This window comes from Lycorma delicatula, chromosome 1 (assembly GCF_047948215.1).
Source record: "Lycorma delicatula isolate Av1 chromosome 1, ASM4794821v1, whole genome shotgun sequence".
NCBI lineage: Eukaryota > Metazoa > Arthropoda > Insecta > Hemiptera > Fulgoridae > Lycorma > Lycorma delicatula.
Window position 1 is genome coordinate 15,879,625 of NC_134455.1, and position 14,109 is coordinate 15,893,733.

General features: G+C 31.3%; 1 protein-coding gene across 1 annotated transcript in view; it reads left to right on the top strand.

Moving 5' to 3' along the window:
• The window catches only part of LOC142331417 (octopamine receptor beta-1R-like), a 222,084-nt gene that overhangs the window by 167,995 nt on the left and 39,980 nt on the right, over positions 1-14,109 (top strand). The window contains exon 3 of the mRNA XM_075377667.1: positions 4,427-4,809. Within this exon, the coding sequence (XP_075233782.1) occupies positions 4,427-4,802 (376 nt within the window). The 3' untranslated portion in view covers positions 4,803-4,809. The remainder of the gene's footprint in view (positions 1-4,426; positions 4,810-14,109) is intronic.

The window sequence follows — 14,109 nt, forward strand, 5'->3', positions numbered from 1 at the left end:
TGCGTTACAAATCTCTCATCAGACTGTAAGGACAAGTTTATACGCCTGCTTCATCCTTAACAAATGATAGTCGTGCAGGAGTTAAATGAATCTGACTGGATTAGTATTAATATCGCTTCTTCCCAGGCTATTTCGGAAAATGTTCCGGTGAACTCGATTGTGCTGACAAGTGACGTAACAAATTTCATTTATCGGGATGTGTTAACATACTAAACTTTTGATACTGGGCAGAAAATAATCTCCTACAACTTCACGAACTTCACGAATTTAGAATAATAGAACTATAATTTTTTGAGGGTCTTGCTACCGAAACTTAATAAACTCGGAATTCCAATCGAAAATTTATGGTTTCAACAAGATTGACTGCTCACGTAGTCAGACAATCAATGAATTTCCTTAGAAAAATGTTTCCCGGACGTCTTATTTCACTACAAGAAGAGACAACCTATGGCCTGCATGACCACCAGATCTTGGAACATGTGATTTTTTCTTTGGGGACATCTAGAGACTAAAATTTTTAAAGAAAGCCCAGAACCCTAGATCATTTTAAAGCTGCTATCGATCAACAAATCACTGCAATACCACTGGAAATGACAAGAAAAGAAATGTGGAATTTCAGGGAGAGGTTAAAGATCTGTATATATAATGATGGTTGGCATATGAACGATATAATTTTTAAAAACTAATAATAGATATGTGGAAATAAATGGCAAACGCTGTTGTTTCGGAAAATATTTAACTTTTTTATAATTTTATCCTAATATTTATTTTAATTACATTTCAAATCGAGGAGTTATTTCTGCCGGACTCTGTATTTGTTATTAAGATAGATAATGAAATTTAACAACATTTTATATTTACAAGTAATAGCAGATTTACAACAAAAAAACGTCCATAATATTGTACTAAGAACCACTACTATATTTTTTGCAAATATAAATTATTAAATATCTCATTATACAAATATAAAACATGAATAGTGTGAAAAATGAACAACACATATTTTTAACCGGGAGTTTCACTGTTAATTAAAATGTTAGGGATACGTACTTCGTTTAATTTATAAAATATTCAACTATAAATAATATGTATACATATATTTTTTTAAACCTACTTTTTTATTAATTTCTCCTATATGCTGTTTGCTGAATCTTAATAAAGATTTAAGTTCTTGCAAGTGAAATTAAACGCGTTGCAGTCACGTTCTTCGTAATATATAGATAAATTTATTTACCTAACTGTTAAATATTATCCATTTCTTTCTAGAATGAGTATACATAATAATATTACGAAAATTAAGAATTTTTGAATGAAAATATATTATTAATTTATAATAATAAATAATTTAACAATTTCTTCAGACTTACTTGTAAAGTAGAAAGTAAGACTTTTAATATTAGAAGGGTAAGCTCAGCTCCATGCAACTTAATGTGCTGCTAAACCTGACTTTGCATCTTGTTTTTTTTATATAAAACGCTGTTACCAATCCGAGCACATTACCTACATAAATATTTTAATCTGCGGGATATAAAAATGAGCTATCTCAAACAATTTTTCCAAATTGGTGTATTTCCAACGTAAATTATATTTATGTTTTTAAATTATACTGTGAAAATCATATGCTTGATACTTTCTGATTAAACAGTTTATATCAGTTTCTATTAATACTATTAAATCGGCTATGGGTTGTTCGATTAACACAACCCCACGAGAAATGAACATTAAAATTTCGAATTTAAATAAATATAAATATTTTTTGGGATTATTAAATATTTTTTACTGGAAATTGTTTATTTGTCTGGTTATATAAAATTTTTGTTTTCTTATATAATGTTTTATGTTGTTTTTCAGTGCTTGATGCCACTTTTATTTGAGTCAGTAATTTATAATGTGTTACAGGTCTAATTTGAGGTTTGCAAATATCAATTAACGCTTTGTCATATTTATTTCAGAAATGTTCTTGCACAACATTGATTTTTGTCATTTGCTATGTTTAATATTGGTTTGTACTATTATCTGAAATTCACTTGTACTTGATGCAAGTTTGAAATCACAGCACTTGTTCTGTTAAAATATTTTTTCCTGAAGAATTTTAGATTACTGTAAAAATAAGTTAATAATAGAAAATGTAAGTACAAGAGAAGAGGTTTACGATAATAAGCAATCTTAGTATGTGTGTGAGCGGGTGGGTGTTGATTGGTGTTTGTTCGCATTTGTGGCTAAGTACATACAATAAATTTTTCTGGTGACCGGATTCAATTTACAAAATAGCCGAGAACTTTCCAGACTTTGCTGATCGTAGTTAAACAAATAAAATAGAGTAAGGGAATTGAGACGTGCCAATAAATCATGAAAAAAGACTTTGAAGTTTCAGGGAGACAAGATCTTTAACCTTTCGAAGAGTAAGCGCAGTCAAACGATGATTATTCAGCTGGATTCACCTTTGGTATGTACACGATTCTTTAGTCAGTAAAATTAAAGGCTTTAAAACTTTGGCAAAATTATCATAGTTGAACAAATCTTTCCTAAATGTATGATTTCATAGAACATAATTTTCTCATTAGAAAACCAGTTTGTTATATCATTAAAAGATCAATATTACAATTGATCAAGTGGAATTTTTATAACTAAGTCTATGTACTGGGGAATTATTTAAGTATAACGGAAATACTTCAATGATTTACCTACTATTCATGATAGGCTCACATTTCTTATTCTGTACCTAAATATATGCCTTGGGTACTCAATTGTATAGAATCCCAGATAAAGATGAAATTCCGTTTCCTGAACACGGAAATAGTTTAATACATATTTCCCTAAAAGGATGAAATATAATTATATATTACAAAAAATAACTTTTTAGAACCCTATGTATATGTAGAACTAAATTCATGGTGTCCCCTCCTAGAAAATGCTAGGAAGCCACTGGACAAGCGGATACTGTTAGAAATTTTGTGGGTTACCGTAATGTCTGTTTATAGTAAAAGAAACATATCAGTAATCTGTAAATATAGTTATGCACGCTGTCTATAAATAAACAGGGTGCATTCTGTTCAAGGTAATTACCTTGAAAAGAATCGTCGTATTTCCAGAAGAGTGTTTTCCCACTTTTTTAAAGTTGAACTTGTTTTACTAAAATAAAATTTGAGAAAGTTCTTAATTGTTTAGGACGTAATGATTTATTTTTTTGTCTCTTTTCTGTATCAGTTTTTGTGAATTACAATTTATCATTACGGTTAGGTTTGGTATAATTCATACGAAATATTAGTTACTCTAATCGAGTAAATAAAAGTTAGTAAACGATATAGAATATTTACAAAATATTACTAAATATCTTATGTCATAATGATATTAAATTTCTTGTATGTATGTATCCTGCGCACTTTCAATGTTCTTAAAAGTTTGTAAAGGATTATTGGCAATACATCACTTCTTATTATTTTCATAATGTCAGTAACATTTACATATATTCCTTGAGTCATTCTTCAATCAGCCGCACAAGGAGCTTGCCGAAGAATGGCAAGCGGGTAACCCAGCCGGCTACTTCTTATATCAGTTAGATCTCTACTGCCTTCGAGAAATACCTGCCTTAAGCATTCATCAAGTAATCTGGAAAATATCCCTAGTAAAGGTATCTCTGGAAAAAGTCTGCAAAGCTTTCCTTGATGAAAGACCACAATATTAATCCCTTGATTCCTTAGTTTCTTCTTAGAAACCACTCAGCAAATTTCATTGGTGTTTAATAAAGTACATCCGACATTAAGGAGTTAAAACCTGATGATAAATTAAGAGAGAAAAAATAGAAAATATTTGGGAAACAGGGTAGGCATCAAATATTCCGTATTTGATGCCTTTATGTGAGCGTTTTTGTTTGCACCACACCCATTCTGGGAGTGATTCAAAGATTAAAACAGCGTTTAGTTGTTTTTGTGTTTGGCGGCGTCACACTCCACGAACTTAACTTCTGTAACCTCCAACGTATACACCGTTTGCTTGATGATTAATAGTTTAATTTGCCCAACTGACTTGTTAATAATCAAGCAAAGCAGCTCACTAATCAACAGAATCATTTAGGCTTGGTCTAAATATTTCCTGATAATCACTGAAACTGATGGTGACATTTGACAGTCAGTAATTCTGTATATATTATAGTCTAAAAGGAATAGCATCCTGGTTCATCCGGCTCACCTTGGTTAAGTTCAGTTGAAGGAACTCTGTTGCTCATCGAGTTTAATGAAAGAATTTAAAACAAACACAGCATCAATTTAATTTTTTTTTTTTTTTAATTTTTGTGCAATTTGTAATAATATAGTGTAACAATAAAAATTATTGAATGTTTACTTACAATTTTTTATAGCATATTTCTAATTTTTGTTTTAATAAAAAAGTACTCCAAAATATTAAACAAAATATATTTCTTTTGCAGGTATATAATCACAACATTATGCGGAGGGTCATGTGATTGCCCGAGAGCAATTGTGACTGCTGTCTTCTGGGTTGGCTATTTCAATTCGGCCCTTAATCCAATTATATACGCATATTTCAACAGGGAATTCCGCGTAGCATTTAAGAAGACATTACAGACTTGCTGTTATCATCTTTTGCTACTCTTCCCTTCTTCAAGCTCTCAGGGCCACACACCTCCCCAGAGGGGTACACCTCCAGCCCAAATTACTAACAGTAACGTCTCATCAGCGGCAGAAATTCATTTTCTCAATAACACATCTTTAGTTCGTCCTGATGGTACAAGCTCAACTGTTCCAGAAATAAGAAGTAATAGACAATCGGAGGATGTTATCTAAGGAAAAGGTAATTTAATAATATCGCCTAAACCGTTTTAATATATAACATTTTTAAGTTTTATAATTTTTGCATAATTTCTTATCGTTTTCTTACGGATTGTAGAAAGAAGCGCATCCTCTCTATGAAGTGCATCCTCTCTCACTATGTCACTATGGTGAGAAGTACTATACTCAACTTTTTTGTTTTTACTTTACACTCTCCCACAGTCTTTCTTAACCCGGCATTGCTGGCTAGGCGTTACTGGCTGGTGAGCGCTCCGCTCACCGCTCGGCCTTTTCTCTTCCGTAGTTCGACTATGGTCAATTTACCGAAATAAATATATTTTGGATTATCCGTTTTTACTACTTAATGGTATAAAATTAATTTTCCGTTATGTATTATTTAATAACTATTATTTACTTAAAAATTTATGTATTTTGTTCGGGTAGCTTCTGGAGATATTAGATACATATATATTAATATATTTGCGTAATGTGCGTAATTTATTTTTACACTTATTTAACTTACAAAAAAAACTAAGATATAATTTTCCAGTTTGAAAATTAAATCATAATAGTTAACATTTTATAAATTAAAAGAAAATTGTTTTTATACTACAAATACAAAAGAAATCAATGAATGATTTTTGTTAAATTTTTGATAAAATGTATCCCATATAGCTAAAATAGTTTAGTTATTATAAATAGAGTAATATTTTAGCTAATCATCGCTTTCAGTGTCTAGTCCCTTCTTTTTACTGCATTTTGTAACTGTATGCTCCCTACAAATAGACATTTTTCCCACATAACTTTTATTTTCCTGTTTTTATTATCTGGGCAATAAGAGCATAAACTTGCTTAAAAACATAAAAACTATTGAATGCATAAATATGCACTTGAATAAACTGAACTTTTTTGTAACACAGCTACTCAGCGCTGCGCTCACCTATATGACACTGACCAAACAAATTCTGAAAATATCTACAAAAATACAATAATATAAGAAATAATGATGACTAATATCTCAAACGCGCAGTACAAAAGGTACTTGGTCAGTAATATTTCTATGAACTGTAAGAAAAAAATCCATGAACCAAAAAATATCCCTTTCGCCACGCCGAAAGAAGGGACGGGGAGCAGATTTGACCGGTAAGCAGTGTATAAAAAAGACTACCGCCTTATAGTTAAGAAAAAATTCAAATTTACTCAATACGACAGTTTTTGTGTGTGAAAAATGTTTCACATGTTTAGCATACGAAAAGCCCCATTTTCTTACATATCCGGCAAGAGTTTTGCATCCCTTGCCGTAAGAGTTGGTCATATCAAAAATTAATTCAGAAAAAACTTTTACGTAATGTTTAGAGGACAAACGATCACTTTAAACCGATTTGATACTGTGCTATTAAGGGATGGATAATTTTTCTTTGTCTTTGAAACCTCATTTTTTTTCCATTCCTGGGCCAATGCTTGGTGATATCAAGAAACTTTACTTAGATAAGTTTTAGGCACTTATCCAAAGAATAGTAAGAACTATAAAAGAATTCGATATTTTAGTTAATAAGAAAGTTATAGAGATATTTTTTCAAAAACCCCTCCCATTGTCCGAATTTGCCCATTAACGAACTCAACCGAGATTTTCGGTCGTTATATTTTTCAATTTGAAAGTGATTGGCGCAAAATTACGGCAGTTATCGTGTTCACAAGAAAGTGATATATATATATATATATATATATATATATATATGTATAAATGTATACATAAAGTTTTAAACTGACGGTTGGTTTTGAGGTCTGGGGGATGTGAAACGTGAAGATATGTCGAAATTTTCCAAGAAGTCGAATCATGGTACCCATTACAATAGCTACCTTTCTTATGAAATCTATCTAAAAGCATGTAGGGTGATTTTACAGTTGTAGAGTGATATTAGTATGACCAATACACACGTACTAAGATCCATCTCAGGGAACGGTACAGAAGATATAAATATGAATTCAGCATGTGTGAGTTATATCTCAGTAGTTAGGCTGAATCATTCTGTCATTCCCACGTGCAAGTGCAATTATTGCTTTATGCGTGTAATAATGTACTGTAAATTATCACTTGTCAGGCGCGTGACATTGCCGATAATACATAATTAACTTCTTTTTTTTCAGTCTTTGTTATTGATCTTTATTAACGATAGCATCATTTTTAATGCTTCACACCATTATTCGGTTCACTGAAAGAAAGTACTTCAGTCAACGTTATCATGTTACTCTGTATAGTAGGATACAATTTTATTGTGTATTTTTATAACGGTTTTGTTCAATGTTATTTCCATTAATTTTAACATATCTTGTATTTTTGTGTCAATCGGATTTTAACAATAAATTATTCTGTCATGAAACATAAACCGGGGAAACCATTAAGTAGCTCGGAAAAAACTCAGCAACTTATATATAACACAAGATAACCCTGAAACTGCAACCAGAGACATTGCTCCGAAAGCAGGTAGTGCAGCAGTTTAGAGAAAGAACAACTTTTACTTTAATAAAAATTACAAATTTTTGTCAATCATGTTAGCCCTAAAAAGACTTGAAAGCGTATGAAAATGGTTAAAACGTTGGACGATTATTGTTAACTACTATCAGAAAAAAGTTCATTCTTTATTTTTTTCAAAGAGCTTCCTAACTTGAACAAAATACTAAGTACCGTAAATAACAATTTTGATTTGCCAAATTTTTTTTTGAACTAAATTACATCGTGTTTTAAAGTCAATGGAGTTTTCGTTTCATGTCCAGAAGAAATAATTGTTTGTTGATTGAACGCAAAGATATTATTTCATGACGTAAGGGAATAATTAAGAAAAATTAAGCGATTTCGAGAAGATGGAAGACACATTATTATCTCGATAAAACTTGGGTTAATGCGGGACATGTTCAAGAAGACTTATGTGTGTATAAATAAATAAAGAGCGCAAAAGACCATTTTATGAAAGGTTGTCAACTGGATTGAAAACCAGGATGGAAAAGGTAAACGATTAATAGTAACGCACGGAGGAAAGGTAAATGGATTTTCCAACTGCTTTATGGATATTTCAGCTCTTCCCAGGAGTTCACGATGAAATTAATGGTGAGAATTTTTTGCAGTGGTTTAAAAGAATAGTCGAAATTGTTGCTGAAGTATCCGTCGTAGTAATGGATACTGCGGCGTCCCATTGCATGAAAAAATTTCAAACGGCTCGACTTAATTTTTTTTTTAATACTATCTTTAAACTCACTAGGGGCGACCGGTATTCGCCTAATAGACATTACCTCAGTTACACCCGTGAGCCGTAGCGGCGAATAAACCCCACCCTAGCTTAGAGCTCTTACTGCCCCCCCACCCAACCACAACGACAAGGTATATCCTGGGTCATCAGAACTCCCTGGCCTTCCAGATGCGGAAGGTGCCCCTCTACAAGAGGACTCCCTTCCCCTGCCTATACCTACGCAGGGTCCGTGTATGCTCCCCACACGTACCCCCTCCCCCCTAAAGCGCGCCCACCATGCACACCTTGGGGTCCTCATTGCATAATCAGCACGTCCCAACCCAAGCCACCCTTGCTTGTGGTTTGGGCCCTGGCACCCTCAGCAATGAGGCTTCCCTCTGACCCTACGCCTTCCCACGTTTCACACCCGGGTGCTAGTATCTTTTTCACCATTTTTTTCCCCTAGTATCTATGCATCAGCATTTCCGCTACGGCTACGGTATATGTTTGTAATAATACAAACATATACAATCCAGAACAAAAAACACAATATTAAAATACTATTACGCTATCAATAAAAAATTACAACTTGTAGCAATCACTTCTTATCAGTACAAGTCGGTGGGAAGTGTTATGTCACCAAGGTATACAATCATGCAGCCTCTTCAGCCCAACATGCGTGCATCAAGAGCTGTTTGAAAGATTACAACCAGTGGCACAAACAAATATGAGATAAAGTTTAATATATACATACAATATAATGAAGTACAATAAACATACAAATACATCTATCACAAGAGAATATATTACAAATTCCAAGTCACCTATCAAAGACGCAATAACCTAAATGAGGGGTGTCATTTACTCAATGCATATGCAAGTGCAAGCTCCTCAGCCTGAATAATTACACTAGGACCTAGCAGAAGGATCATAACAAAACTATAAGAGATGATCATTATAAAAAAACCTTTGCTATTAGGACATACATAAAAATACTGAACAATAAATATACGGCCAAACACCAGTCAGGTAGAGTGTGACCATTATAAATTTTGACTAAAATAGGCTCATAAGCCTTAATTAGGTTGGTTGCTTTATTGTATAAATAAAAAGTTTATCGCGCTTCTGCGGTTTCGGAAGGCGCGAACCCCGCGCCTAGTCTAGATTTGACGGCACCGTTCGTGACTGTGAATGCCTCAGAAAACGAACGAGTTAAGTTAAATTACTACTACAATCATACCAATCAAAATTATGTCTTACGCAACATAGAAATTCAGACCTACACCCAAATAAGTCGGCCAATTTAGGTCACCTAACAATAGGAACGCAACTTCATTCCGGTCCGCACAGGAGCCGGAGACAAAGCCCGTACCCTCAACCGGTCCTATGATGGTGTCTCGCGTGGCATTACGAAGTCACGATCAGGACGGCCACCCCACCAGCGGGAGTCCCAAATCGAATCACAAACAATACCGATATAACCGTGGCACAATGGCAATGCGCCTATCTCCAACCAATTCAATGCCTAAGCCGGAATCCTAGCCACCCGGGATTTTAACACGATCGAGTACCCACGAAGTTCTACAGTAAAGGGCCTAGCACCGACCCCTGTGGTACCCCACATGTCATGTCGAACTCAACAGAGCCGTATTTTGTCTCTGTCACCACTCGCCGATCATGGAGGTAGGTAGTTCCTAAGTGCCTCCACAATCACTCTCCAGGGGACGCTGTAGAATGCGTTCTCGATATCCAACAGCTCGACCTAAATATCGGTAATTGCCAAATTTTAAAAATTGTGTACATCAAAGATGTTAAAAGAAAATCTTTTAAAAATAGTAAAACCAAATTGTATTCATTATCAAGTAAATAAGATCGCAAAATCAAAAATTTGTGTCGTGTTATGTCTTATTCCATATAACTCCATATAATTTTAATCCGATAGAATTGATATGGGCACATGGCAAAGGCTACATTGGAAGTTATAACGTAACATGAGTTAAGTGATGTAAAACATTTATTGATAGAATATGTTAATATTTTAGACGTATATGTTTGGAAAAATTGCATTCAACGTGTAATTAAAGAAGAAAAATGCATGGGAAGCGTCAAACAGTTTGAGTGAAAATATTATTGAAGATATAGTGATCAATTTTGGAAACTGTGACAACAGATCAATAGACAATTTCTTATCGGGTATTGAAGAAATACATGAGGTAACAAATATTTTCTTCTGTTTTCCTGAATGAAGTTTTATTACAGCTAAACGTACTTTCTTAAAATTTTTATTTTAAGGTAAACATATAATATTTTCACAATACTCTATTTTTCTTCCGTGTACGAAGTAAAGTATTGTGATCGCGAAACACTTCGGTTTTCATATTTCAACGGAATTATCCATTTTGACTATCCCTGAATCCACTTTAAATAGTTTTGGCGTAACGTCTGTTAAAAATAAAATTTTAATTAATGAAATATTTGGATTTTAAATGGAAGGCACATCGGTTCGAAGCAGACTTCATCTCCTTTTGTTTATTTTTTTAACTTTCCTTTTTTTATTTAAATATATTGATTTAATAATTATTAACCTGTGATTGTAAAAAACATTACAATAAATAATAATTCATTGATTATTAAAAAAATATGAAAAAACAAAATAAATAGTGAAATAAAATTAGAAGTAAAATTAAAAAAAAAAAGTATAGTTATGTTAAAACGTCTGATTTATTTGATATTAATTGAAAATTATAATTTTGAATCGTTTTTTTTTTTTTTAGCAAATTTCTATAAAAATTATATATATTTTTTTAAATTAATTCTTTTAATTATTTGACAGAAAAATAAAATACATTTTTGAATTATATTCTATTTAAAGTGATTGTTGAAAATCTTTTTCGTAATATGAACAAGATTTCTGGTGTGTTGTATAAATAAAACTTAATAATAATTAAAACGGAATAGTTTAATACATTAGTTTTGACCTTACGGTGTAGAATAATCAGTTTTTATTATTGGATTATTTGAAAAACAATTTATTTAAAGAGTAATCAAGGGACTTTTACTCTAACCTAACATTTCAGATAAGATTGTTGAATTAATAACTGTATAAATATTTGATTTTTTCAAGTTACTTTTGCTTCATTTTTATGTTGAATGTAAAAAAAGTTGTTTTTTTCTCGGATGAATTGCCCCAAATTAAATTAAAATTAGAATCATCACCTTTTTTTTTGCATGCTTCCGGAAAACAAATTATAATTATCGTGCACGTATACCTGTCTGTATCTCTCGCCAATTAAAAATAAAAAAAATTACCTTTTATATTGTTAAGAATACCATTGAAGTAGTATTTTTGAAGTTCATCAGTTCTCACTATAAGAAATTTTAGAACATAAATCGTGCAACGAAAACATATAGATTTTTTACAGAAGAATTCTCCAATGTTCTCTTTTTACTTAAGTAACGTGTTCTATTTATGTTAAATTTATTTTTAATATTAAATCATTTGATGTCACTGTATTTGCAATTAATATATTGTTTGTTCCTTATAATTCTACGTACAGATTTGTGCATACAGCATTTGTTATAATTTTAAAGTACATTGTTAAGGGAGTATCCTTTTCTACAACCTCAATCGTGGATATAATGATCCTATTATTTCTTGACTTTTACTTAGAATGTCACACATAATTTACAATAACTGACCGTTTATTTAAGTTATTTTCAAATAAATAATTTTTTTTTCTGAATTTATTACATAGTCTAAGTTTCAATAAATTGTTTTTTAAAAGATCGGTATGGACTATATCTTTTTATAAAATCTATTCATTATTGCTGCTTGTCAGTTAACATCGAATCTGAAAATTTTTTATACATTCTCTGCAGCAGTGTTGAAATCTCAACATCGTAAAATGATGTATTATATCATTAAATATTATGTTGTAATAGACTGCTTGGAGTAGAATAGTTTATTATTTACTACAAGTTTCAGCGTTTGATACTTATGTCAAATGCATTTTTACGGATGTATACTTTTATTAATGTCACATACTCTCCGATCTTTGTACTCGTTTACTCTTGGAACTCCAGCTTAGATTAGATTAAAATTGTTGTTTCGTTTTCTTTATCTTTTTACAAATTGTTTAATAGTTACAAACTCTGTTAAATATACCACCTATTTAGAGCCATTTAAAGTGATAAAATCCATCAATCATCATGTAAAAATAAGTAATTTGTGATGATGACTGGTATCCAAATTTATAAAAATTTAAACAATTTAATATTACGCTTGCGTAGAAAATCACGTAAAAGAAGAAGAAAATATTCCTAAGCGTATTCTTATTCTTAAGACTATAAAGAGAAAAACTTTAAAATATACAATAGGTCGATTTAAGTAAATAAACGAATGTACGGATAAAAAAAAATCAGATAAGTATTTAATTGCAACATTTATTATTTTAAATAAATTTTTCTTACCTTGAATGGTTTGTAATATAAATACTTAACATCAAAATAGAATTACCTATTTGGTGATGATAATGGCGGTGAATATAAAATGGAATTTCGACGTACATTATTTATGTTTGCACTAAAAAATAAGTTATTGTTAAACTTTCATAAAATAAAAAGTACGAATTTCGTTTAACATTTAAAGAGACAAAACACTGTAGTAAAATTATTATTTATTCAATGACTTTGAAACTACCGCAACTTTTAACATAATCCCCCGACTGCAATTAGGTACTTCTCGGATCTTTCTGTAACTTTTTTTTCCAGTATTAAGAATTATTCATCTTGATGACCGAGCTACTTTTTGTACTAAGTATTTAACCTGTTTATTTTTTCGAACATTTTTCTAAATAAAAACTTTTAAGAAAATCAAACAATAAAAATCTGATGGCACGACTTCGGGATTGTTAAATGTAACGCCATCTTGCCAAAGCATTTTATAAAAATAGTACTCGTTGATTTTAAGTATATCTTACCAATTAAGAAAATTGGCCCTTTACAATCGCAGGACAACGTTACCATCACTTCATCAGCTACGGTTAGGTTTTGAATTATTCTCTATGGTGGCTAAATTCGAATGTTTTCGTTACATACTTATAGGTTTAGGTTTTGGCTTAGAAACATGTATCAAAATTTCATCAAAAATTATTATGGGATCTAAAAAAAGTATAACCCTCAGCTAAAAACCGTCATTTAAGTTCCTTACAAATGCGAATTCCGATGTCTTTATTACATTGTGACAGACTCGGAACGCTTCTTGAACATATTTTAAGGTAATTCTAGCTTATAAATTACTAGAACATACTAGTCCATGAGTAGTAATATTAGTATATATTATATGTTATTATATATTAGTTTATTATTATTATTATTAGTTTATATTAGTTTTATTATATATATTAGTATGGCTAGTAATATTTAATTCTTCACTGAAAATTTAAGCAATTTTCAAATTTCCATGTGTATGACCTTGGCAATAAGATCATTAATGTGATTTAGTAAAGTGTTAGGGAAACATCCATCAGCCTACGGTGAAACTCCGTATGACACTTGGTTTACCCTATTTAAAATGCTAATCTACTTATTAAACTTTGATCGATTAATATATTTTCTCAACAAAATTTTCATCAACTGTTAAAATTCGATTGTAAATTCTGGCTGGTTTTACGTCTTCAGAAAATTAATCACTTATTACAGCCCGCTGTTCTTGCGTATTACATGTTTCAAACACATCCGAACTTTTTATTAAACAAAAAAAAATTATAATAATGTTTTCGAACAGCTAATATTTTTCACGCCAAGATGCCAACCTGAAGGTTAAAGAGTTTTAATTTATCCTATTAAATAGTTTTACAGCTATGCTATTCATCCTTGAATGACCCTCATATGAATAAAAACCACGACGTCAGAATGATTTGTTTTCTTTCAGAGCACCATTGATAAACGTAAATATGTAGTTTTGTGCTTAAGTATGCAGTAGGGTCTTTAATAAGGATTTGAAAGTAATCCTGTACTTAAGTATTCCTGTACATTTTACTGTTCAGGATGCTGTATTAGTAAGTTATATATTAAAAATTAACTCTAAGTAATCCTGT